Genomic DNA, 26,674 nt, shown 5'->3' on the forward strand with positions numbered 1-26,674 from the left:
TTTTCCCGCCGTTGTTTTGTCCACATGTTATATATTTTCGGAAAGGTCTCAGCAAGCCCGAGGCGTCTGTGAGGTGTTTGAGAGTGTGAATGTCTGTGGTCGAGCGCGTCATGTTTGTGTGTGAGAGTGTGTGTGTGTTTTTGTGCTTGTACGTGTGTATGTGTGAGTGCATGTCGGTGTGTGTGTTTGGACATGTTGGAGCACTCGACTTGTCATTGTTGTGTGTCTTGAGTGTTTGAAAGTGCTTGGTCGAGCGCTGTGCGCCTGACTCGTCGTTGTCTGTGTTGCAGCAGGCCCTTCGCCCTTGGCTGGCCAGCGGCGAAGGGCCTAATTAAAGCGGAAATGCCAGTTTTCATTTAGGACACACATTCAACAGATTCCAGGGTTTTGATTTCACTGATCTTCAAATGAGACCAATTTAAAATCAAGTTTCACAGCATATGTACACACACACACACACACACACATATATATATTACTGCTGGGCAACAATTACATTTTTTAATCACGAACAATCACATGATTTTCATGCACAAAATATAATAATGAATTCAAAAAATAGTTTCACAATTTTTTTTATTTGAAAAGTACTGAAGCACTGCTACATGAGTGCATGTCCTCAAAAGTGCATAGCCTCTTGTTTACAAACAAAACAAATAATTTGCTTTATTACAGTCGCATTCCCTACAAACTGTAGAAGTTAAAGTATTTTTATTGTAAATCTCAACTATAATCATATCAAACAAATTAAAGAAAGCTACTTGCCACTGCTAGGGCATTAACTTTTTATCTACTTTATCAAAGAAAAAAAAATGGAATTCGAGCGAAGTGGTTCAGGTAAAAAAAAAAAAAAGCAGACACAGCTTGGATTTACTGTGCAGGGGACTTTTTTGTCTGTGCAGTCCATGTTTGTTCTGGATTTCCTTGTCAGTTAAAAAAGAAAAAAAACACAACTTGTGTGAGCAAAAACAAACTTAAGTGCATTCATCCATTCCTTTGGTTTTACATTTTTTTACTCTTCTGCATCAAGCCAGTTGTTCAGACAGACAAGGTAGTTTACATTTTCAGATGACAAAGAAACTCTCTTCCGTACAATATGACCAGCAAGGGAAAACAATCTTTCATAGGGTACAGATGTTGCAGGTGTGGCCAAGTACTTCTGTGCAATGGAGGCCAGCCTGCTGTGTGGGCCTGCATGTTTGGACCACCACTCCAACGGACAGTCCTCTGTCGTGATGGGGGGCTCTGCTCTGTATCGACGCACAGTGTTCTCAATTGAGTCTTCCTTCTGTTCAGAATCGGACTCTGATGATGCAGCCAGTAGAGCTGACTTCTTCTGTGGTGGCTCAGATGTTGTTGCTTCCACAGGTTTCTCTGCAACAACCCTCTGTTCCTGGAGTAAGTTGGTGACTGAGGCCCACACCTCTCCACTCTCAGCTCTTGGTATACACCTGAGGTCCTTGCATCTTGGATTCAGTGCAGTCGCAATCTTCAGATAGGCAATGTTGGCATTTCTTTTGCGTGTCTCCAGGTCAGTTTTGAACGTAGACTTGAATTTGACCACATAGGCAGGGTCATCATCTGAGCTCTCCATCACCCGAGAGAGATGGCTAAAAGCTGGGAGAACCACAGAGCATGAAACATTCTTCTCTCTTCCCAGAAGTTCAGTAACATACCTGCAACAGAAAAAAAAATCAAACTCATTTCAGTCAAAATGTATTGCATTCACTTACTTATGTACACACACAATGTCCTCTACATATTCATATTCTCTCTCACTCTCTCTCACTTACACACACACACACACACACACACACACACACACACACACACACACACACACACAATTTCTCAGCATGGACAGTGAGAAATCTGTGATGTAAAATATACCTGCAGGGTTCCAGCAGTGTTTCCAGTTTCTGTAGTTTGTCCATTTCAGCAGCAGTGTGCGTGGTAGTCTTGGTGTTGAGTGTGGCGAGGACATCTCTCAGTGACTGTTCATTTCTGTAGACGCTTTTTATCATGTCCAGAGTCGAATTCCATCTGGTTGGAATGTCTTGTACAAGGGACTTCTTCATTTGTCCATGTTCAAACTGTTGTTGCTCTAGTTCTGCAGCACTGGCTGGACTGTGTTTAAAATGGCCCACAACTTCTCTGCATTTGGCCAGGACACCGTCAAACACGCTGTTCTGCAGAGATACTGCGACAGACCGCTGGAGACTGTGCGCAAGGCAGGGGACATGTTCAAAAGGCAGACGTCTCGCAGCAGCGATCATATTTCTTGCACTATCTGTGCTAAGTGTGCTGACCTTATTTAAGACATTCCACTGCTGTGCAACATGAATAAAATGCTCCGCGCACGTTTCAGCAAAATGTCTCCCCTCTGTTTTCATGACTGTCAGAGCAAGTGAAGGCAGCTTCCACTTTTCATCAATGTAATACGCTGTTACCCTGAGGTAATTATGGTTACCCAGCGATGTCCAGTAGTCTCCAGTGAGAGCAACAGTCGGGGCATGCTGTGATGCCGTCACTTTTGCGGTTCTCTTATTTTCATACAGGTCCTGTATTCGCCTTGCTTTTGTGTGTCTTGAGGGAGGCTCACGTGTTCCGTCATTCATTGCAATACGAAGAACGTCCTTCAGACCGACATCTTCCACGACGCTAATCGGCCTGCAATTTGTCGCAACCCACTTCGCCATGGCATCTGTTAGCTTCTCTTGCTTTTTTTTTATCCACACTTCTCCCACATGCTGCATCCAATGTAGTTTGTCGAAGCCTCCCTCCACTGTTTGCTTGGGCCGGTGATTCGCTGGCATTAATGGCGTGCATCACATTTAAGTGATACTTCAGACTCGAAGTACTCCGGTGATAAGGAAATTCAGCCTTACAGTGGTTACAGATAGCTTTAGTTCTGTCAACTCTGCCATCTGGAAGAGATTTAAACTGAAAATGACCATGTACGAGGTCGGTGCGTTTCTCCATTTTGCTGTTCACGGCTTCTGTTTCCTGCAAGTTCCAGTTTGTGCGAGTACACAACAAATGCTCTCATTGGTTGAGGTGCGTGATGACGCCCTGGCATAATATCCTGGCCACTGGAAGAAATGCAAGCCACTGATATCAAGACAAGAAAGCTCCTTACAATGCATGGAGAGTTCCACCCTAAGTCCAGCATACTGAGGCTCTACACCAAGAGAAAGGAGGGAGGCCGAGGACTAGTGAGTGTCAGAGCCACGATCCAGGAGGAAACCAAGAGCCTCCATGAGTATACCAAGAAGATGGCTCCCAGTGATGATCTGCTAAGTGAATGCCTCAGATATCAAAAGCCCAGTAAGGAGGAGCCAGAGGAGCTATCATGGACAGACTAAGCCCTGCATGACATGGACCACCGACACATTGAAGAAGTGGCTGACATTGGAAAAACATCAATCAATCAATCAATGTATTTTTGTATAGCCCAGTATCACAACAACAGTTGCCTCAGAGGGCTTCAAGATGTTACATTGATTGGTAAAAATAAAAACAGTGAATAAGCATAATGTTAATATGTCAAATTCACAGTAACGAGACAAAACGAAGCAACCACCGCCTTAAACCCTCACATCCGGCAAGAAAAAACTCCAAAAACCCAGTGGGAAAAGAAGAAATCTTGGGGAGAACCACAGTATGGAGGGATCCCTCTCCCAGGGACGGACAGCTTTGGCAACAGCTAGCATGAGACAATAAGGAGTAAAGCCTAGGACTATGTTGAGGACAGTCCGTTGGACGGTCCAGCACAGGAACTACGGATCCCAGAAGTAGAACTGAAGCCAGTCCGCGGGCAGCACCGACAGGAGTGTCCTTCCGGTCCGGATGGAGCTTGTTCGTTCGAGGGGTACATTCACTGAGCCTCACATAATCATCTTGCTGAAGCCAAGTTTCTGTTAGAGCAAGGAGATCAATGTTATTGTCACCGATAAGGTCATTAACTAACAGAGATTTAGTGGAGATTGCTCTAATGTTTAGTAGACCACATTTTATGTATTTCCTACTGGAAAAGTTATTCTGTCTTGTACAGGTGTTAAGCTTTTTACCCATTCACTTTTTTCTAATGCTTTGAGCACTATGGACAGACTCAGTCTCTGTTAGCCTAGGTAAACCTCCATGCTTGACTTGTAAAAATCCGGGAGCAGGATTAGTGACGGGATCAACAAGATCAACAGAGGAGCGTTCTACACGACTGCTCTGCGCCCGGGGCTCATAGCTGGATTGTCAATTTAGGGTACGAAGCCGATCAGCCATATTGCGAGCTAAAAGGGCTGCACCATCCAAAGTTGGGTGGATGCCGTCCCTGCGGATGAGCCCAGGCTTTCCCCAGAAGGAAAAACATACCAGTGGCTGGAAAAGGCTGGACTGAAGGACATCACAGAGGCCCTAATCATGGCGGCACAAGAACAGGCCCTTAACACAAGATCAATAGAGGCCGGGATCTACCACACCACACCAGATCCCAGGTGCAGACTGTGCAAAGAAGCCCCAGAGACAGTACAGACCATCACAGCAGGGGGTAAGATGCTGGCAGGCAAGGCATATATGGAACGGCACAACCAGGTAGCGGGCATCGTGTACAGGAACATATCTACCGAGTATGAACTGGAGGTCCCAGGGTCAAGATGGGAGACACCTCCAAAGGTGGTCCAGAACAATCGAGCCAAGATCCTGTGGGACTTCCAGATCCAACTGACCAGCAGGTGACGACCAATCAACCTGACATAGTGGTGGTGGATAAACAGCAGGAGACAGCTGTGGTGATAGATGGAGCAATCCCAAGTGATGGAACATCAGGAAGAAGGAGCAGAGAAGCTGGAGAAGCACCAAGGGCTGAGGGAAGAGAGAGAGAGAGTGAAAGGTGTAAAGGAAACAGTGATACCAGTAGTGATCGGGACACTGGGAGCAGGAACCCCCAAGCTGGGAGGATGGCTCGTGCAGAGACCAGGAACAACATCTGAGAGCTCCGTTCAAAAAAGCACAATCCTAAGACCAGCTAAGACCCTGCAGAACCCTCCAGCTCCCAGGCCTCTGGTAGACCCTGCAGAACCCTCCAGCTCCCAGGCCTCTGGTAGACCCTGCAGAACCCTCCAGCTCCAGGACTCTGGTAGACCCTGCAAAACCCTCCAGCTCCCAGGCCTCTGGTAGAGGACCCGAGCTGGAAGGAGACAAACACAATACCGCCGGGTGGCGAGAACACAGTTTATATATATATATACAGTATATATATATATATATATATATATATATATATATATATATATATATATATATATATATATATATATATATATATATATATAAAGGGGTGGGTTATTTAAAATTGAAATCCGGTACTATGACAAGTCATTTGTCAAAAAATGTAGTCAGTTATGTACTCTAATTACTTCAATTAAAAAGTAACATACCAGATTACTTTTACATTCCTTCAACAGCCAACAGAAATAAAGACAAAAATACAGTGTGTCATCCTCACAGCGTATGGACGACGCCACACACAGAAAACGCACACAGCTCTGACTGTTCTGAACTCTGTGTGTTCAGCCCAAAACAACAGGACCTTTTGTCAGGATTCTGTTCAGGCAGGCAGCGGGCAGTCTCGGTCTCCCTGGGTCCACACTCTGCCTGCCTATCTAAACCTCCCCTTGCCAGCTGCTCTGTGCCGTTTCGTTACCTTCCCAGACTCCCTTGCTGCTGCAGAAGGATTCTGCTGCTCTGCCAAGGAAAGGAGATTTAGCCACGCTTTGCCTTGTCGACCTCTGACCTGCTGAGAATCTGACCTCCTGTCTTTCTGACTCAGGATCAGCTGCATCAGTCAGACTGTGTTCGTCTAGTAGTTCTACAGAACAGCAGCAGCACCAGGACCGTGTTGACAGGGTTCAGACACATTTCCATTCTAAACCCAGTCTGCCGTCTTCAGGCCCGTCCCCGCTTCACGTCCTCGTGGGAGCTCGTTGTGCAAAAATGTCAAATTCTTGTCTGCTAGGGCCCGTGTGGACCGATTCACGGACGTCCGCACAGCACAACTGTTGTGACTGTGTTGCATGTGTGAGTCAGTCCGAGTGTTCTCCGGTACTGCTCCACAGCACTGCACTGACGCCTGTTTTTTCCTCTTTTTCGGCTGAAGACAGTAGACACAGCTGCGCCTCCCTCTGCATTCTTTTGGTCTCCCTCTTGGTTCTGCGTCCCTGCAGCCTGTCTTCAACATGCATGTTTTCCCTGAGAGTCGCCGGCAGCGTTCTGTCATGAGTTCAGAAATGTAGCGTGGGAGCGAGCGGCAGTGCATCAGCGGCGCGCCGGTGGCGCGCCGGCGGCGCACCGGCGGCGCACCGGCGGAGCGAGCGGCGGAGCGAGTGGCAGTGCATCGGCGGCGCGCCGGCGGAGCATCAAGGTCCAACTGTCCTCATCATGTAGGACCAACTGTCCTCAAGGTCCAACTGTCCTCATCATGAAGGTCCAACTGTCCTCATCAAGAAGGTCCAGCTGTCCTCATCATGAAAGACCACAGAACTAGATAGTGCTGTCCCAGTCCCGGTCTAGAACCGGTCTCAGATCCAGGAAGCTCCTCTCTGGTCCATAGAGGCTCAGAGGAACAGGAACCTGGACCCATAGCGAGCAGAACCCAGAAAGGAACCGGCAAGACCAGCACAGGAGTCAGGTTCTGGTCTACAGTACTGTGAGACCAGAACCAGCAGTCTGGTTCCTGCCTGGACCGGTTCCCAGAGAGACTCAGACTCAGTGCCGCACACATGGGTTCTGGAATGGAACTGTAGACCATCAGCAGGGAACCGAGAACCTTCCTGGAACCTCAGTGAAGCCATGAAGAGGACTCTGGAAGCTAACTGGAGCCAGTGGACCCAGGGGACACCCTGTCCCCCTTGCTGTCCTGCAGATACCCCCCTCAGCCAGACCGTCACCAGCAGTGGATCCGGGACCCGGTCCACAGTGGAACAGTCTGTCTCCTCCTCTCCATGGACCACATCAAGCTGTGTGTCCAGAGTGAGGGACATGGACTCCCTGATCCCCTCTGCAGGACACACAGCAGGGACATGTCATGTCAGACTGGGTTCTGAACAGGACCATGAGTCCACTGGACTCAAACAGCCTCCAGTCACCCGGTGTCCAGCAGCTGCAGATGCTGTCCTGTCAGCATGAGGGACATTCCAGAACCTTGTTGAGTCGATGCCACCAAGGATCAGGGCAGTTCTGAAGGCAAAGGGGGTCCAGCCCGGTGCGAGCCAGGTCTGCCTGATGGAAAGTCTCCGCTGACATTTGTCATGTGAGTGTTGTTGCCATGAGAAGCAAACAAGGGTTTTATTTGTAGAAGAAAAAAGTTTCAGTTCCAGTGTCGTTTTGTTTTGGTCTGACTGATTTTAAGAGTTTGAGCTTTGTGTTGCGCTACGCTAGGGGTCGGGGAAATGCCACAACTTCTGCGTAGGCCTGCCGGGCTGGTGGGAATTAGGCTTCAGGTGGTATGTTGGCAAAACAAGGTACAACACAAAGGATCTCGGGAGACCTTTTCCAAAGGAAAAGGGAATTTTATGCAAAAAAAAAAAAAGTAACAACGGTGTAATAAACAAATTTACAAATCATTACAAAAATGCCAAACACAACCAGAAGGGTTTAAACAAAAAACTAGCAAAAATGGAGAGAGCTAACAGAGGGTAGGAGGACGTTAGGAGAAGGGCCCTGTGGGCGGAGCCACTGAACACACACACCCTAAACTTCCCCTACATCTTGACCCTATGACCCTAAACTACCTTCTACTAGGGATCTGCCCTACCTGACTAGCTGAGCCTCTCCGGAACCTTCCCTGTCTGGCAGCCGGCCAGGCTTACCTGGTGTGTAGAGACTGCAGAATGTAGACCGCAGGGCGTCTTGCCTGGAGCCCTTTTCCAAGCATGAAGACCATACAGAAAATGGAGGAGACTACAAAATAGCTCAGGTGGGGACAGGTAGGTCTAACCAAAGGTAGACCATCAACCAGTAGTCTGGGCTAAGAGGAAAACAAAAAAACCTCAAAACTTCATACAAGGCATCAAAACTCCCCCAAAAAAGGAGCGTCCTCTCCCTCTCTCTCAGCCCTGTCCAGGGCCGGCCTGGAGGCTGACTGGACGATGGCTGATTGGACGATTGGCGACAGGTGTCCAAGGATGGTTGCTGGCTGGGTTGGTGATGTCATGGCGGCATGGTCAGACGAAGCGGCTCGGCACTCTCCGTCTCTCTGTTTGTTTTTGTTTAGTTTGTGTGTTTTTTGTTGGGACCGAGGCTGGCGTACAGTATGAGCGAGCTGAGATCATAAGGCTTGGAAGACGGCATTGGCAGCATAATTTTACCAGAAAACCGGACTTTAATATCTCGCCGGAGATTCAGACGCCATCCTCATCCCACCTCTGAGCGGGGCAAGAGAGGCGGCGTGGTAGCTCGGCTAAGAGCTAACCTGCATCGACTAGCGTTTCTGAGTCTATTCCTGTCCGACTGCCGGTCACTCGTCAACAAATCGATGAAGTGCGGCTGAGGCTACGGTACAACGCCGACAGCTGTGCCGCGGTATTCACGGAGACTTGGCCGGATAACAACGTTCCTGACGATGCTATCAGGGTAGCCGGCTGCACTGTTTATCGGGCCAACAGGACTGCATGCTCCAATAAAAGCAGAGGCGGAGGGGTGTGTGTGTGTGTGTGTGTGTGTGTGTGTGTGTGTGTACATAAACAATGACTGGTGTTCAGCTGTAAACATCTTTGGACCCATTGCTCTCCAGATCTGCAGTATCTGGTGGTAAAGTGCAGGCCATTTCATTTACCGAGGGAGTTCTCGTTCGTCCTCATCACGGCTGTTTACATCGCACCGCACGCTAACGCTAAGCTAGCCCTAGAGGACTAGAGGAGCTGCACAACTCTGTAAACAGCCAGCTAAATGCCTACCCAGAGGGGGTTGTGATCATGAGACTTCAACCATGCTGAGCTGAAGACGGTGCTGCCGAAGCTTCACAAACATTAACTTCCCCACAAGAGACAACAACGTTTTGGACCAGGTGTACACAAACATCAGGGGAGCCTACAAAGCTGCAGAAGTCCCGGTCCTTGGCCTTTCAGACCACATCTCCCTGCTGCTGACACTGGACTACAGACCAGTAGTGTGGTGTAGACCCATCATAAAGACTGTACAGGTATGGAGGAGGAGGCCACAGCATCTGCAGCACTGTTTTCACTTCACAGACCGGGATGTTTTCTCTGAGGACTCTGACCTGGAGGGTTACACCTCTGCTGTCCTGGACTGAGGCCAAACTGCCCACTAAAACCACCAGGGTGTTCCCAAACCAGAAGCCCTGGTTTAATGGAAACGTACGGCCTCTGCTCAGGGCCAGGGACGTGGCCTACAGGTCAGGGAATCAGGAGCACTACAAAACCGCAAGGAGCAACTTGGCAAAGGGCATCAGAGAAGCCAAGAGCAGATACAGGCAGCAAATAGAGGGGCGCTTTGAGAACAACGACCCCCTCAGCAACTGGCAGGGCATTAAATCCCTGCCTGACTACAACAATAACAACATACAGGTCAGCCAGGACAGAGATCTTCCTGACACCCTGAACCACTTCTTTGCTCGCTTCGATAAGCAGCAGGGAAGAATCCAGCCTGCTGAAAGAAGCCAGCAGGGGGCGGAGCCTACACTCGCCTTCCAGCTGCACCAGGTCAGGTCCACTCTGAGGCGGATCAATCCCACAGAAGCAGCAGGACCGGATGGAGTGGCAGGCTGCCGGGGTGTTCACGGAGATCTTCAACCTCTCCCTGCAACAAGCTGCAGTCCCCGCCTGCCTCAAATCCACCACCATCGTTCCTGGGCCCAAAAAGTCTGCCTCACAGCCCTCAGTGATTAATGCCCAGTTGCCTCACCCTGGTTCTTACAAAGTGCTTCGAAAGGTTGTTGATGGCACACATCAAGAGGAGTATCCCGACAGATCTGGACAGCCATCAGCTTGCGTCCCGGACCAACAGATCTACAGAGTGTTGTATTATTGTGGATTGTGACTTGTGTCCCTCTTCGCTTACCGTAGTCCAGGCGGGATTGACAGTGCATGCTGGGATATGTTGTTCTCGGGACTCGATAGTGAAATGTCAGTGTGACCAGGTGGATGTTAATAAACGGCAACCGCAAGCTTCATCAATGCGTCTTATTTCATCCGACATGGTATATTACACAGAGGATGCTGTCTCAGTGGCACTTCATGCAGCCCAAACCCCCCTGGAGCAGCCAGACACCTACGTCAGCTTACCACCACCCAGTATGGAGTGAATGAATAATGCAATGTAAAGCATCTTTGAGTGTCCAGAAAAGCGCTCTATAAAACCAATGCATGCATAGAGGGTGGACCAGGTCAGATTCCTCGGCTTGCACATGGACACTCGACACCTCCACACTGGTGGAAAAGCCCAGCAGCGGATGTTCTTCCTGAGGAGGCTGAAGTGGGCGGGTCTGGCCCCGCGGCTGCTCAGGAACTTCTACAGAGGCGCCATCGAGAGCCTCTTCTGCCGGGGCTGCACGGTCTGTACAGTCCCTGACAAGACCTGGGGTGTATTTCACCAAGAAGGTTTAGAAAAACTCTGTGTTCAATAACCCAGAAATGAGGGAAACTCTGAGATTTCCATTCCACAAAGGGAGAGAACTCAAACCAGAGACAGAGGAGTAACTCCAGCTGTTCCACCAGAAGAGGGAACTGAAACTGTCGCTCAGTTACCGCAGTAACACACTCCGTGACTCTAACCTGGTCGGAAGCAGGTTTTTCTCAGTCAACCCTGAAGTTTCTCTCTGGCTCTGCCCCCTTTCAGCAACAGGCGCTGTTCCATTTCCTCATTCTTTCAGTCAGCTGGCGAGTTTTTGTGTAGCTGAGTTTTTGTGTAGCTGTCAGAATGTCATGTCCTTTTATCAGCGGTCCAGCAGATGAAGGAGAGGCATTACTGCAGCCATGACTTTCTGGATCCTCTGTGAAGGCAGCAGACACGGTTTCATCCTCCTCATCCTGGATAAATAACATCTTTCAGTATATTTGCGTATATTTTTCCAAACTAACATTTGGCAAAAATATTCTGAGTATTTCCTGCTGACAGTTTCAGGTTGGTTGTAGCATGAAGGGGCTCCAGCAGCAGAGAGAACCTTCACAATCTGGGCCAAAAGAAGAAAAGGACAGGAAAGACAAAATAAACATTTGTATCAATAACATTTTTAAAATATTATACTCAAATAATAGATAATATTAGATTAAAGCTATAGTGCGTAACTTTTAAATGTCTATGAACGTCCGTTTTAGCCAAGCCACTACTAGTGGAGATGACAAAATGCAGATTAAGCCGATTGGCTCCTCTAACATGTCGCGGGATTTTTCAGTATAAATAATTATTGCTTTGCGTGTCGACCGGCAACATTCCCGCGCTGGCGCGCAGAAAATTACGCATTTTACGTCACAACAGGAAGGGAGGGGGAGGACGGGAGGGTCTCACAGCAACAGGCTCAGCTCACAGTGTCAGGCAGACCGAGGAAGCCACATGCGACTTCAGGGTTCAGTCCGGGCGCCCCGCCCGCGCTAAGTTTTGCAGCACCCGGACAACGGAGAGGGGAAAAAAAAACAAAACTCTCAGACGGCGAACACCGGCAGCATTAGCAGCATTAGCGGCGTTAGCAGCCAGCAGCGTTAGCAGCAACACCACACGCTACCCCCCACCCCCCCGCCGCCAAACTCTTTTCCTGCAGGAAACACTGTACTTTGTGTGTAACACTTCGTTTTTCATCAAGAAGCAGCTACTGGAGACCAACGGACAACAAATGATTTCTGCTGACCACCACTGGGTCTTTTCATCCACTAACCTGTCAGTTACACATTAGCAGGCACCTTGTCTCCCGTTTTAATAAGCTATTTACATTTCTGTGGCAAAAAAAAGAAAACAATAATTACCTCTTCGAAAGAATCCATCTTTTTTTTTTTACCAGCTGTCCTTATTCACGCAGAATAAAAACCGTTTCCAACTGTGATTTGCGCTGTGGAAATGCGAATCACCGTGGCAGATTGGGGGGAGGGGGGAGGGGGGAGGGGGGCACTGGGGACACCCGAGCGCACGTCATATGGAAGCGCCGGCTTTATTGTTGTAATAACGCAGAATTCCGCTAGAGGGCGACCGAAGTTACGCACTATAGCTTTAAATAGGATTAACATAACATGATATGGATTTGTGACATAAAACAGCTGCACAGTCCATCAGCCACTTAGTATTTATGCTACTTTACAATGTTAAACATGCTTAAAAAGATGAACCTCGGTGAGATTATGCCGAGGTCTGTTGAACAATGTGTTTATATTTCATCTTTAGCTGCTGCCATGTGGCTTCTTCCCTGCAGGATTACAACTAAATGAAATACCTTCACTGGTGACCATTCAAACAGTTTCCCTGTAATAATATTTAATATTCAATAATATTCTGAAATGAAGGACGACATTTAAACTTACTCATTGACACGGGCAGCAACTTTCTGCCACGCCATCTCCCTCTCCTTCACTGCTGCAACGGTGTTGCATTTTTTTCTAGAAATATGTTCCCAGTCGCCATACGTCGCTCTCCGCTTGTCTGTTGCCATGGTGACTCGTCAAATCGGCGCTCCATTAATGCTGTTTTTTTATCGTTGTCATGCACGTGCTAAACACCAGGTGAAACTACTTGAAGTTGAGTAATCCAACTCAAATCAGCTGTTGTGGAACCGAAAACCCGGCGTTTCCCTTTCAGAGTAGATCCACAGAGTTCAGGATTTCACTGAGTTTTTTCAACCTGCTTAGTGAAATAGACCCCTGTCCCGGGTGGTAAAGGCAGCACAGAGGATCGTGGGAGCTGAGCTCCCAGACCTGGACTCTGTGTGCACTAAGCGCATGCAGAGACGAGCGCGGTCCATCTCCATGGACGTCAGTCACCCGGGACACTCCCTGTTTGTCCCAGTACCATCAGGGAGGAGGTTTCGGGCCATCAGAGTGGACTACCAGGCTGAGGAACAGCTTTTTCCCCAGAGCCGTCGCCTCCATCACACCGTGACGTGTCCTCCTTCCCCCACCCCTCTGCTCAAACTGACGGACACTAATGTTCACTTTGATGTGCAATGGCCGTTCACATCCAGACTTTACTGCATACTTTAGCACAGATGTTGCACTTCATTGCACTCTTGCTTTTACACAGTAACTTTTACACAAATATTATTTATTTGTATATATATATTTAGTGCTTGTCTTGTTTTGTTGTTTTTGTTCTTTGGAGTGCCAACAAAGTTTCATTGCAGAAATGCACTGACAATAAAGATCTTTGAATCCTTTGAATCCTTGAAAGGATGAGAGAAGGACAGACGCCACGACTGGACGCCTGAGGGAGACAAACATGACCGAACACTGAACTCATGTCTGCTGCCCCCACAGCATGAGAGGTGGTACTGCAGCTCTCTGCTGCCCCCACAGCATGAGAGGTGGTACTGCAGCTCTCTGCTGCCCCCACAGCATGAGAGGTGGTACTGCAGCTCTCTGTGCTCAGTACTGAGATGTTTTTTTGACTGACTCGGATGATTGGTGTTTCTCTCACATCTCATCTCATCTCACACCATCATCTCCACCCCTGGCGACGGGTGCGTCCCATCTCATATGTCCATCCTTCCAAATGACTGGACCACTCGTCCTCCACCTCCTCCACCTCCAGAGTTTCCTCAGCAGGAGGTTGAAGGGCTCTATCAAGAGGGCTAAGAGTCAACCCAAACTGGACCGAAGCAGCAGTTTCCGTCACATGATCCTCCCCCGCTTCCGCAGTGCCGACCAGGACAGGTCAGTGCCGAGGGTCCTGTTCCTGTCAGGCTGGGGTCTGTGTCTGTAGTCTACTGTCTGTTCCTGTCAGTCTGCTGTCTGCAGGCTGGGGCCTGTGTCTGCAGGCTGGAGCCTGTGTCTCCAGGCTGGAGCCTGTGTCTGCAGGCTGGAGCCTGTGTCTGCAGACTGGGGCCTGTGTCTGCAGGCTGGAGCCTGTGTCTGCAGACTGGAGCCTGTGTCTGCAGGCTGGAGCCTGTGTCTGCAGACTGGGACCTGTGTCTGCAGACTGGGACCTGTGTCTGCAGGCTGGAGCCTGTGTCTGCAGGCTGGGGCCTGTGTCTGCAGGCTGGGACCTGTGTCTGCAGACTGGGGCCTGTGTCTGCAGGCTGGAGCCTGTGTCTGCAGGCTGGAGCCTGTGTCTGCAGACTGGGGCCTGTGTCTGCAGGCTGGAGCCTGTGTCTGCAGACTGGAGCCTGTATCTGCAGACTGGGACCTGTGTCTGCAGACTGGGGCCTGTGTCTGCAGGCTGGAGCCTGTGTCTGCAGACTGGGGCCTGTGTCTGCAGACTGGAGCCTGTGTCTGCAGGCTGGAGCCTGTGTCTGCAGACTGGGACCTGTGTCTGCAGGCTGGAGCCTGTGTCTGCAGGCTGGGGCCTGTGTCTGCAGGCTGGGACCTGTGTCTGCAGGCTGGAGCCTGTGTCTGCAGACTGGGGCCTGTGTCTGCAGGCTGGGGCCTGTGTCTGCAGGCTGGAGCCTGTGTCTGCAGACTGGAGCCTGTGTCTGCAGGCTGGGGCCTGTGTCTGCAGACTGGGGCCTGTGTCTGCAGACTGGGGCCTGTGTCTGCAGGCTGGAGCCTGTGTCTGCAGGCTGGGGCCTGTGTCTGCAGGCTGGAGCCTGTGTCTGCAGACTGGGGCCTGTGTCTGCAGACTGGGACCTGTGTCTGCAGGCTGGGGCCTGTGTCTGCAGACTGGGGCCTGTGTCTGCAGACTGGGACCTGTGTCTGCAGGCTGGGGCCTGTGTCTGCAGACTGGGGCCTGTGTCTGCAGGCTGGGACCTGTGTCTGCAGGCTGGAGCCTGTGTCTGCAGACTGGGGCCTGTGTCTGCAGACTGGGGCCTGTGTCTGCAGACTGGGGCCTGTGTCTGCAGGCTGGAGCCTGTGTCTGCAGACTGGGGCCTGTGTCTGCAGGCTGGAGCCTGTGTCTGCAGACTGGGGCCTGTGTCTGCAGACTGGGGCCTGTGTCTGCAGACTGGGGCCTGTGTCTGCAGGCTGGAGCCTGTGTCTGCAGGCTGGGGCCTGTGTCTGCAGGCTGGAGCCTGTGTCTGCAGACTGGGGCCTGTGTCTGCAGACTGGGACCTGTGTCTGCAGGCTGGGGCCTGTGTCTGCAGACTGGGGCCTGTGTCTGCAGACTGGGACCTGTGTCTGCAGGCTGGGGCCTGTGTCTGCAGACTGGGGCCTGTGTCTGCAGGCTGGGACCTGTGTCTGCAGGCTGGAGCCTGTGTCTGCAGACTGGGACCTGTGTCTGCAGGCTGGGGCCTGTGTCTGCAGACTGGGACCTGTGTCTGCAGGCTGGGGCCTGTGTCTGCAGACTGGGGCCTGTGTCTGCAGACTGGGACCTGTGTCTGCAGGCTGGAGCCTGTGTCTGCAGGCTGGGGCCTGTGTCTGCAGGCTGGGGCCTGTGTCTGCAGACTGGGGCCTGTGTCTGCAGGCTGGGGCCTGTGTCTGCAGACTGGGGCCTGTGTCTGCAGACTGGAGCCTGTGTCTGCAGGCTGGAGCCTGTGTCTGCAGGCTGGGTTTTGTCATGTTCATCAGGATCACATCCAGAACCCGGAGGGTTAGATGAGAGGGGGATGAGAGGACGAGTGGAAGAAGACTGTGTCTCCCGTCTGTCTCACCCACATCTCTCACAGGACCCGTTTGATGCAGAGCTTCAAAGAGTCCCACTCCCATGAGTCCTTGCTGTCTCCCAGCAGCGCCGCTGAGGCGTTGGACCTCACTCTGGACGAGGACGCCATCATCAAACCTGTTCACTCCAGCATCCTGGGACAAGAGTACTGCTTTGAGGTGAGAGCTGAAACACACACACTCACACACACACACAGACGGACAGAGACGGACAGAGAGACGGACAGATGGAAAGACAAACAGACAGATGGAGAGACGGAGAGGCAGGACAGGTGGGAGTGAGTCCTCCCATCAGTGGACCAGTGGACACACTGCGGCTGCTGCCGTCTCCATGGAAACCCGTGGCGGTGGTCGTTGGACCTGAAATCTGGCTGTGACCTCTGGCTGTGACCTCTGGCTGTGACCTCTGGCTGTGACCTCTGGCTGTGACCTCAGGTGACCACGGCGTCGGGAACCAAGTGCTTTGCGTGTCGCTCAGCTGCAGAGAGAGACAAATGGATCGAGAACCTGCAGAGAGCTGTCAAGCCCAACAAGGTGAGGGGAGAGACAGGGGGACGCTCCCCCGTCCGTCTGTCTCTCCCTCTCCTCCTGTCTCACCTGGTTGTCTGTCTTCGGCGTCATGTCTCTGTGTGTGAGCTCCATCCTGTGTCTGTGTGTGTCTCCTGTATCGCCACACTCACACCAGGCTCTCAAACCGGTCCACGAGTTTCGCTCGACAGGAGCGACCATCACCTCAGCACAGAGCGGTCGAAGAGGCGCAGAGCCGCTGTCTCCTGCTCACAGAGCTCTTAGCTTCAGCCTCAGCTGCCGCAGCGAAGAACTCAGTTCTCAGCTGAGTCAAGAGATTAGCCCGGATTTATGCAGTATTTTAGAACGTTTGGTATTTATTTGAACTAAATTGCAGCCTGTTAAGAAAGCACAAATGTAAACCTCTGGCCATTAAGTAGTGCAAATCTCTGTAACTGTACGTTAGTTACTGTGTACCAGAGTACCTGCAGTCAGGGTGTTCAGCTCGGCTCTGGTCGCGTGCTGCCCCAAAAATCGAGCGTTGCTTGTTTTAACCATAGACTGTAAATAAAGAAGGTGTTAACAGAGCGGCTCGTCTCCCTCCTGGCTGCATTTGGGCTCGGGGTGGGTTAGCATGGGGTTAGCTAACCATGGGGTTAGCATGGGGTTAGCAGCAGCAGCAGCAGCAAGTGTCATGTTAAAGTCTCCAGTGAGACTTCCAGTTTCAGGATGCTGCCTCTGAATGTCCTGGCTCCAGCTCCACGCCATCGTCTCTGTCTTGTTGTGTTTACTGGTGAGCGCGTGCAGCGAGTGAGACACGTGAGCAGGGCATGACCCGGCCACCAGCCAATAAACATCATGTCTTCATCACCCCCCCCCCCCCCCCCCACCCCCCACCACCCCCCCACACCCCCCCCCCCCCCCCCCGCTCTCTCTCCAGCTGCTGATGGCAGAAGCTGACAGTCGTGCTTCTTTTAATCTAATTGTAGCAACTCGCAACTTGATATTCTCAGTAATGGTAACGGTGTTGCAACGATGGGAAGAGTAATTAATTACATTATTTGTTACTGAAAAAAATAACGCCGTTATTAACGCCGTTATAATCTAACGCCGTTATCACCAACACTGGTCATATTATAGAGCATCTTCCTCCTTCCTAAAGGTCTTTTCAGATATTCTCTGGAAGCCGATCCAGAGAGTTCAAGAGAAGAAAATAATCTGATCAGCTTCAACATCTCAGTGTTTGTTCTGATCAAATGTTTTCATCTGTACCAGCGGGTGTAATTTTACACCAGTGTCGTTCTCTGGCTCAGCGTTAAGCAGAAGTGTTTCAGGTGGAGGCCTGGGCCTGAAGCCTGTCAGTCCTCCATGGAGGCTCCACCCAGACTGGAGGTCTGTGGGAATCAGACCAGTGCCCCCTCCACAGTGAGACCAGCAGGACAGACGGAACAGATGTCCTCCAGGACACTCCTGCTTCTCTCTCATTGGATGCTTTCTGACGGACCACCCACTGCACCTCCACCGATTCCTGGTTTGAAACTTAACATCTGCTGAGGCTGCAGTCAAAAAGGTGGAGGACTCACACCCGCGATGCTGCTGCATCCTGCTGCTGCTGCATCCTGCTGCTGCTGCTGCTGCATCCTGCTGCTGCTGCATCTTACTGCTGCATCCTGCTGCTGCTGCTGCCGCATCCTGCTGCTGCTGCATCTTACTGCTGCATCCTGCTGCTGCTGCTGCTGCTGCTGCATCCTGCTGCTGCTGCTGCTGCATCCTGCTGCTGCTGCATCTTACTGCTGCTGCTGCTGCCGCATCCTGCTGCTGCTGCATCTTACTGCTGCATCCTGCTGCTGCGTCCTGCTGCTGCATCCTGCTGCTGCTGCATCTTACTGCTGCATCCTGCTGCTGCTGCATCCTGCTGCTGCTGCTGCTGCATCCTGCTGCTGCTCCATCCTGCTGCTGCTGCTGCTGCATCCTGCTGCTGCTGCTGCTGCATCCTGCTGCTGCTGCATCTTACTGCTGCATCCTGTTGTTGCATCCTGCTGCATCCTGCTGCTGCTGCTGCTGCATCCCTCTGCTGCTGCATCTTACTGCTGCATCCTGCTGCTGCATCCTACTGCTGCATCCTGCTGCTGCATCCTGTTGTTGCATCCTGCTGCTGCTGCTGCTGCATCCTACTGCTGCATCCCGCTGCTGCATCCTGTTGCTGCATCCTGCTGCTACATCCTGCTGCTGCTGCATCCTACTGCTGCATCCTGCTGCTGCATCCTGTTGCTGCATCCTGCTGCTGCACCCTGCTGCTGCTGCATCCTACTGCTGCATCCTACTGCTGCATCCTGCTGCTGCTGCATCCTGCTGCTGCTGCTGCATCCTGCTGCTTCATCCTGCTGCTGCTGCTGCATCCTAGTGCTGCATCCTACTGCTGCATCCTGCTGCTTCATCCTGCTGCTGCTGCTGCTGCATCTTACTGCTGCATCCTGCTGCTGCATCCTACTGCTGCATCCTGGTGCTTCATCCTGCTGCTGTTGCTGCATCCTACTGCTGCATCCCTCTGCTGTATCCTGTTGCTGCATCCTACTGCTGCATCATGTTGTTGCATCCTGCTGCTGCATCCTACTGCTGCATCCTGCTGCTGCACCCTGCTGCTGCATCTTACGGCTGCATCCTGCTGCTGCGTCCTGCTGCTGCATCCTGCTGCTGCGTCCTGCTGCTGCATCCTGCTGCTGCATTCTGCTGCTACATCCTGCTGCTGCTGCATCCTACTGCTGCATCGTGCGGCTGCATCCTGCTGCTGCATCCTGTTGTTGAATCCTGCTGCTACATCCTGCTGCATCTTACTGCTACATCCTGCTGCTGCATCCTGTTGTTGCATCCTGCTGCTTCATCCTGCTGCTGCTGCTGCATCCCACTGCTGCATCCTACTGCTGCATCCTGTTGCTGCATCCTGTTGCTGCATCCTGCTGCTACATCCTGGTGCTGCATCCTGTTGCTGCATCCTGGTGCTGCATCCTGGTGCTGCATCCTACTGCTGCATCCTGCTGCTGCGTTCTGCTGCTACATCCTGCTGCTGCTGCATCCTACTGCTGCATTCTGCTGCTGCATCCTGCTGCTGCATCCTGCTGCTACATCCTGCTGCTGCTGCTGCATCCTACTGCTGCATCCTGCTGCTACATCCTGCTGCTGCTGCATCCTGCTGCTGCATCCTGTTGTTGAATCCTGCTGCTACATCCTGCTGCATCCTACTGCTGCATCCTGCTGCTACATCCTGGTGCTGCATCCTGCTGCTGCATCCTGTTGTTGAATCCTGCTGCTACATCCTGCTGCATCCTACTGCTGCATCCTGCTGCTACATCCTGGTGCTGCATCCTGGTGCTGCATCCTGGTGCTGCATCCTACTGCTGCATCCTGTTGCTGCACCCTGCTGCTGCATCCTGCTGCTGCTGCATCCTGCTGCTGCATCCTGTTGCTGCATCCTGCTGCTGCTGCATCCTGTCACTGCAGCGTCCATCCCTGAGCCCGGACCTGCTGCTGGAGCAGCTCTTCCAGTCGTCTCTCTTCAGTCTGACTCCAACTGAGAAGCCAGTGGCAATCTGTTGGTGTGCTGCTCATGCCAGCTGAGACCACCAGGGGTCAGTGTGTGACCGCAGAATGCTGCTGCAGCCCCAGAGCCACCAGAGACCAGGCTCCACAGGTTCTGAACAGCAGCTGTTGAACCTGGAGGAGCAACATCTGGACCCAGAGGAGCAACATCCGGACCCGGAGGAGCAACATCTGGACCCAGAGGAGCAACATCTGGACCCGGAGGAGCAACATCTGGATCTGGGGGACCAACATCTGGATCTGGGGGACCAACATCTGGACCCGGTTTTTTCAGAGTTCTGACAGCAGGGCCTCCTGTCTGGGCTGCAGCGATCCGGTCCAGAGGCTGTCGTCCATCTTGAGGCATCTCAGGAAGCACAGGAGGAGAAGAAGCCCTCACTGCGTCACACTGACATCTCGTGGTCACAGGTGGGATGCGCAGGACAGTGACTAGACAGTGACGCAAGGCACACAGAGTACAGAGGATTCAAACCTCCATCTGAATGTGTCCTGAATGAGCAAAGATCCAGAGAGCCCAGAGAACCAGGAGAACCAGGAGAACCCAGAGAACCCAGTCGTCAGTCTCCAGACGACACAAAGCTCCAGGAGCAGCAACCCGAGAGGCTGAAAAGACACGATTCATTACCTTCCTCCTCTTCTTCCTCTTCATCCTCCTCCTCCTCCTCTTCTTCCTCCTCTTCATCCTCTTCTTCCTCCTCTCCATCGTCCTCTTTCTCCTCCTCCTCCTCTTCCTCCTCCTCTTCCTCAGTCTGTTCTCTCTTCTTTCTTTTCAAGCTGATTGATCGTCTCAGCAGCTGAAACCTAAACTTTGCGAAAATTCTGCTGCAGGCTGATCTGCTGTCTCCTCCACCTGTGTCCTCCACCTGTGTCCTCCACCTGTGTCCTCCACCTGTGTCCTCCACCTGTGTCCTCCACCTGTCACCACAGCCTCCATCTCTTTATCCTCCATCCTACCATCCTTTCTAGGAAGCCCTGTAATGTTTTTGTTTCACTGTTGCTCTTGTTTCCATGTTGCTGTCGTTGGCATGTTGTCATGTTGCCATCTTCACCATGTTGCCATCTTTACCATGTTGCTGTTGTTTCCCTGTTGCCATGTTTCCATGTTGGCGTCATTGTCGTGTTGCCATGTTTTCCTGTTGCCATCATTACCACGTTGCCGTGTTGCCATGTTTCCATGTTGTCGCCGTTACCATGTTTCCCTGTTTCCGTCGTTGCTGTGTTGCTGTCATTGCTGTCATTGCTCTGTTGCCATTGTTTCCCTGTTGCTGTTGTTTCCATGTTGCTGTCGTTGCCATGTTGTCATGTTGCCATTGTTGCCATTGTTGCCATCTTTGCCATCTTTGCCATGTTGCTGTCATTGCCGTGTTGCCATGCTTTCATGTTTCCGCCATTGCCATGTTGCCATGTTTCCATGTTGTCGCCGTTGCCATGTTTCCCTGTTGCCGTCATTGCCATGTTGCCATGTTTCCCTGTTGCCGTGTTGCCATGTTTCCCTGTTGCCGTGTTGTCGTGTTGCCGTGTTGCCGTGTTGCGGGCCGCCTCCCGGCCGCGGCTCACCGCCGGCTGTTCCTGCAGGACAACAGTCGGCGGGTGGACAACGTCCTGAAGCTGTGGATCATCGAGGCTCGCGAGCTTCCGGCCAAGAAGCGCTACTACTGCGAGCTGTGCCTGGACGACATGCTGTACGCCCGCACCACCAGCAAGCCGCGCACCGACACCGTCTTCTGGGGCGAGCACTTCGAGTTCAACAACCTGCCCGCCGTCCGCAACCTGCGGCTGCACCTGTACAAGGAGACGGACAAGAAGAGACGCAAGGTGACGCAGAAATCTGTGGGTGAACCGCCGCTAACTCTGCTCTGCCGGTCGGTCCGCCGGTCGGTCCGCCGGTCGGTCCACCGCCGGTGGATACCTGTCCAAAGATTCAGCTCCTCTGTGGCAGGATTTCCATTCTTAATCACCATAAATCAGATTGTTGAATCCGACCTGTAAACTCTGCTGTTTTACATTTGCAGCCAGTTTCTGTCCAACAGGACGTGGCGGTGCTGCCGGTTCAGCCATGAATTTGAATTCAGCCGACCTCCTCCACTTCTGCACAGCTGTAGTCCTGAATGAGACTGATTGGTTTCTCACCAGAGTCTTTTCCACCTTTTCGGATTTCCTTTCAAAGCAAAGTTACTTGTAGACAAACTGAAAGTGTCTCCGTCTGAAATGATCCCTGACCATAATCCTGCCTTCAGTGAAGGTCGAGCGGTGAATCTTTGGACGGCCCTACATGGATTAATGGTGGTGATGCGGCGTTGCAGTTCTTCTCGGTTCCCACTCTGCTCCGGTTCCCCTCAGGAGAAGAGCACCTACCTGGGCCTGGTCAGCATCCCCATCTCCAGCATCACTGGCCGGCAGTTCGTGGAGCAGTGGTACCCCGTCATCCAGCCCAGCGTGCTCACCAAGGGCGCCGGCGTGGGTGGGGCCAAGATCATCAACGCGTCGCTGCGCCTCAAGTCCCGCTTCCAGACCATGAACATCCTTCCCATGGAGCTGTACAAGGAGTTCGCCGAGTACGTCACCAACAACTACCGCACGCTGTGCGCCGTGCTGGAGCCGCTGCTGAGCGTCAAGAGCAAGGAGGAGGTGGCCTGCGCCCTGGTGCACATCCTGCAGAGCACCGGCAAGGCCAAGGTACGCTCGGGGCGGGGCGCCAGGAGGCGGGGCGTCAGGGGGCGTGGCGTCAGGGACGGGGCGTCACGGGGCGGGGCACCAGGGGGTGGGGCGTCACGGGGCGGGGGACCAGGGTGTGGGGCGTCACGGGGCGGGGGACCAGGGGGGCGTCGGATCGATGTGGGCGGGTGTCGGAGTGATGTGGGTGGGGCATCGGAGTGATGTGGGTGGGGCTCACTCACCTTCCATGCTGATGTACCGAGACAGTCTCCGACTGCAGAACGTCACAGAACCGAGTGGCAAGAAGCCTTTTCTCTCCAGTGTTTGAGCACTGATGCGACCGCAACAGAACCCCCCCAGAACCCCCACAGAACCCTCCCAGAACTCTCCAGAACCCCACAGAACCCCCACAGAACCCTCCCAGAACTCTCCAGAACCCCACAGAACCCCCACAGAACCCTCCCAGAACTCTCCAGAACCCCACAGAACCCTCCCAGAACTCTCCAGAACCCATCAGCAGCTCTCCCTCCAGAACCCGTCAGTCTTAGTTCTCTCAGATAACATTGCTGAGTCCTTTGAATCCGAACACGTCATCTTAACACATTTTACTCTCTATTCTCTTGAGGGGGCGGGGCTCTGCTGCTGACCCAGTGTCTCACCTGTCTGTCTCGTCTCCTGTCATGTTTTTCTTTTGTTGTTGCTTTTAAGTGATTAAGCCCGCATTCTCTTCATGACAAAATGAAGTTCAGCGCCAGCATATGACTTTGGCTGGCTGTGTGCCTCCTCAGTGGTTTAATCGCTGAAGTACGGAGTTTATATGGAAAAGTTGGCATCCTCACCAACACGCAGGACCCGCTGTTCTCACTCAGGCACTCAGTCAAGCCGGAGGACTCTGGTCTGGAGCTGCTGGTCAAGTATCCGCAACTCAAAAACACCGCAAGGAAATAAAATAAAGAAAACAGGATCCAGAGGTGGAGTGAGAGAAAGACAGAGGAGGCGCGGCAGTAGACATCCTCTACCGGTAATAACTTTTTCTAATGTTCGCTCTTTGAGCAACAAGACGGATGAACTGATCGCTAAAGTTCACGATGATAACGAGTTCTGACAGAGTAACCTTATCTGTTTCATGGAAAGCTGGTTGAAAGAGGAGATGTCTGACCCCAACTTGCTGGGTTACACAATTATCTGGGCCGATGGACATTAATTTGTCACGGAAATCTATTGGTGGTGGTTTGTGTGTCTATATGGACACACGCTGGGCCACTCAGTACACCGTCCGGGAACGTGTGTGCACACATGACCATGAAATTCTGGTTGTCTCTTTTCGCCCCTTCTACCTTCCGAGGGAGTTTGGCCAGATTACAATCACACTTGCCTGTTCCTGGGCCAGATTGGTGGGAGCTGCAGCCAGGACAGCCCAGAGCTATAACACTGCCCTGTCCCGCGCCGCTAACCCACCCGTTCTGTTATTCGGGGACTTTGACTCCTGTGACCTGTCTCATCATCTACCCGCTTTACATCAATACGTGGACTGTCCCACCCGCCTCGCACGTACCCTGGATAAGTGCTAAAGCAACATACCAGATGCCTATAAACCCATCTGCAGGCCGGTCTTGGGGAAGTCCGACCATAATGTCGTCTATCTACTTCCACGTTACAGGGCTAAGCTGAGACAGGAAAAGACAGTGACTAAGGAAATTGAGATCTGGACTGAGGATTGTATGGAGGAGATGAAATGTGAGCTGAAAACTACTGACTGCCTATTTCTTAACTCATGTGACACCCCTCATGAATTAATTGACACTTTTACGTCCTATTTATTGTTTAATGAAAGTAAAATCATTCAAACTAAAACTGTTAAAATATTTCCCAATAACAATTTATGGATGACCAGTGATCTTAAGGAATGTATTCGTGAGAAGAAACGTGCTTTTAAAAATGGTAATACTGAGTTACTTAAGTAAAAAAGATGTGAACTAAGATCTGAACTGAGTAAAGCAAAACAGAATATAAGGATAAAGTTGAATGTCATTACTTCTCAGGAAATGCCAAGAAAGCATGGGAAGGTTTAAATGTGATGATGGGCATGGAAACTCAGAAAAACCGTACCCTCCTGGCTCACCCCTCTCCATCTCTTGCAAATGATTTAAATGTCATTTTCAGTCGTTTTGACAAGAATGATTTTAGTGCTGAACGTGACAGGGTGTGTAGGTCTGTTTCAAGAGATGCCCCTATTACACTGAACGAACATGAGACTGTAGCCAGCCTGTCGAGTATTAAGCCCGACTCGGCCCCGGGGCCAGATGGCCTGAGAGGGAGAGTTTTGAAAGAAAATCTTCATGAACTTAAAGGTATTGTGCTGGAGTTATTCCAGTACTTGCTTAACTCCTTAACAATGCCCAAATTATGGAGAATGTCTTATATTGTGCCTATTCCTAAAAAACCTGGAGCTACTGAATTAAAAGATTTCAGGCCCATTACACTAACCTCTATCTGAGGGAGATGTTTTGAGAGAGTTATCTGCAGACAAATCACAGCATTGGTTTCCAATAGAGTAGATCATCTCCAGTTTGCATACAAGAGTCAGAGGGGAACTGATGAAGCAACGGTCACTTTGTTCCACACTCTGTCAAAGCACCTTCAAGCCCCTCCCACTTTGCTCGGGCCTTGTTTATGGATTTTACTTCCGCCTTTAATAGCGTGCAGATTCACATCCTGCTGCAGAGACTTATCGATATCGGAGTAACCGGTGGTGTTATCCACCTTGTTAGGGACTTCCTCTGTGACCGTCCTCAACAGGTTCTGGTAAATAATACTCGGTCCAATATCATTGTACTGAACACCGGCGCCCCGCAGGGCACTATTTTATCCCCATTACTTTTTTCCATATACACAAATTAATTCCAATTATATCTGGAAAAATTTCGTTTGTTTAAGTATGCGGATGATATGGCCCTGGTTGCCTTATTAAAAAAGGGGGACGCAGCTGGAGAGGAAGTACATAGAGCACATGTGTCATCTCTCCAGAAGTGGTGCGATAACAGTTTCTTAGAGATCAATGTAATAAAAACACAGGAACTTGTTTTTCGTGAAGAGGACCCTGTGCAGCCCCTCATCATCAGGGGACAGACTGTAGAGGGAGTAAACAAGTTCAAGTATTTGGGTATGTATATTGATTGTAATTTAAACTTCAGTGAGAACACAGACTATATTTTTAAAACCTGTAACCAACGTCTCCATCTGCTGCGCGAGCTCAGCTGCTTCAGAGAGAGAAGCACATCATGGAAACAGTCTATCAGAACCTGATAGAGGGAATCCTATGGCAATGTGGTACGGTGACCTAAACATAAAAGGAAGAAGCAAGCTGCAGAGGATCGTAAACCTAGCCTCCAAAATCATAGGGATAAGACAGAAACATTTAAGTTGCATGTGCGAGGACCTGCTTAGTAAAAAAGCTGTAAAAATAAGCAAACGATCCCTCTCATCCACTCAACAGGGAGTCTGAACTTCTCCCTTCTGGTAGACGTTACAAAGTGCCAAGGGCAAGTCGTAATATCTTTAAAAATTCTTTTATTCCTAACGCAATTGGGGCATTGAACACCATGTCCCGTTGATATGTTGTAATGTAATTAGTAGTTACTGGATGTAACTCCAGTTCTACGAATAAGTGCGTGCCCGCCTACGGGCTTCGCTATGAGGACCTCAGGCCTCTCGACCAATCACTGAGACAATAAAGAAGCTTGATGCACCAAACCCCTACGCGCGATGGCGCAGCACCACGCCCCCTGCCGAGGGTAAATAACCTCAAGGGGCCTTCTGCAAATCCTTCTTCTGACGAAAAGTAAGGAAGCAGACAGCTGGGCCAGCAGGTAGGCGGGCATGCGCTTATTCGTAGAACTGGAGTTACGTCCAGTAGCTACTAATTCTACGTCATAAGTGCTTAGCCCGCCGACGGGCTTCGCTATGGGGTACTCACCAAGGCGGAGGCCGTAGGGACAAATGTCCTCCCAGCTGGCGTGCTGACAGGATTGGTGCGTAGGACGGAAGTAACAAATCGTACGTCCAGAACGATCGTAGAACTCCCGAAGAACGAGGCGGGCGTCCATGTGCCGAGCGCAGCCCGCAACGTGAACAAGCATCGCCACAGCGACACACACACGCCGGCTGCGGAC

General features: G+C 51.3%; 1 protein-coding gene across 1 annotated transcript in view; it reads left to right on the top strand.

Annotated features, from left to right (window-relative positions):
* syngap1b (synaptic Ras GTPase activating protein 1b) overlaps positions 1–26,674 on the top strand; it is a 140,979-nt gene that overhangs the window by 56,479 nt on the left and 57,826 nt on the right. The window contains exons 4-8 of the mRNA XM_030103511.1: positions 13,741–13,862; positions 15,749–15,902; positions 16,179–16,277; positions 21,423–21,662; positions 22,188–22,523. Of these exons, the coding sequence (XP_029959371.1) occupies positions 13,741–13,862; positions 15,749–15,902; positions 16,179–16,277; positions 21,423–21,662; positions 22,188–22,523 (951 nt within the window). The remainder of the gene's footprint in view (positions 1–13,740; positions 13,863–15,748; positions 15,903–16,178; positions 16,278–21,422; positions 21,663–22,187; positions 22,524–26,674) is intronic.

This window comes from Salarias fasciatus, chromosome 11 (genome assembly GCF_902148845.1).
Source record: "Salarias fasciatus chromosome 11, fSalaFa1.1, whole genome shotgun sequence".
In the NCBI taxonomy this organism is placed as follows: domain Eukaryota; kingdom Metazoa; phylum Chordata; class Actinopteri; order Blenniiformes; family Blenniidae; genus Salarias; species Salarias fasciatus.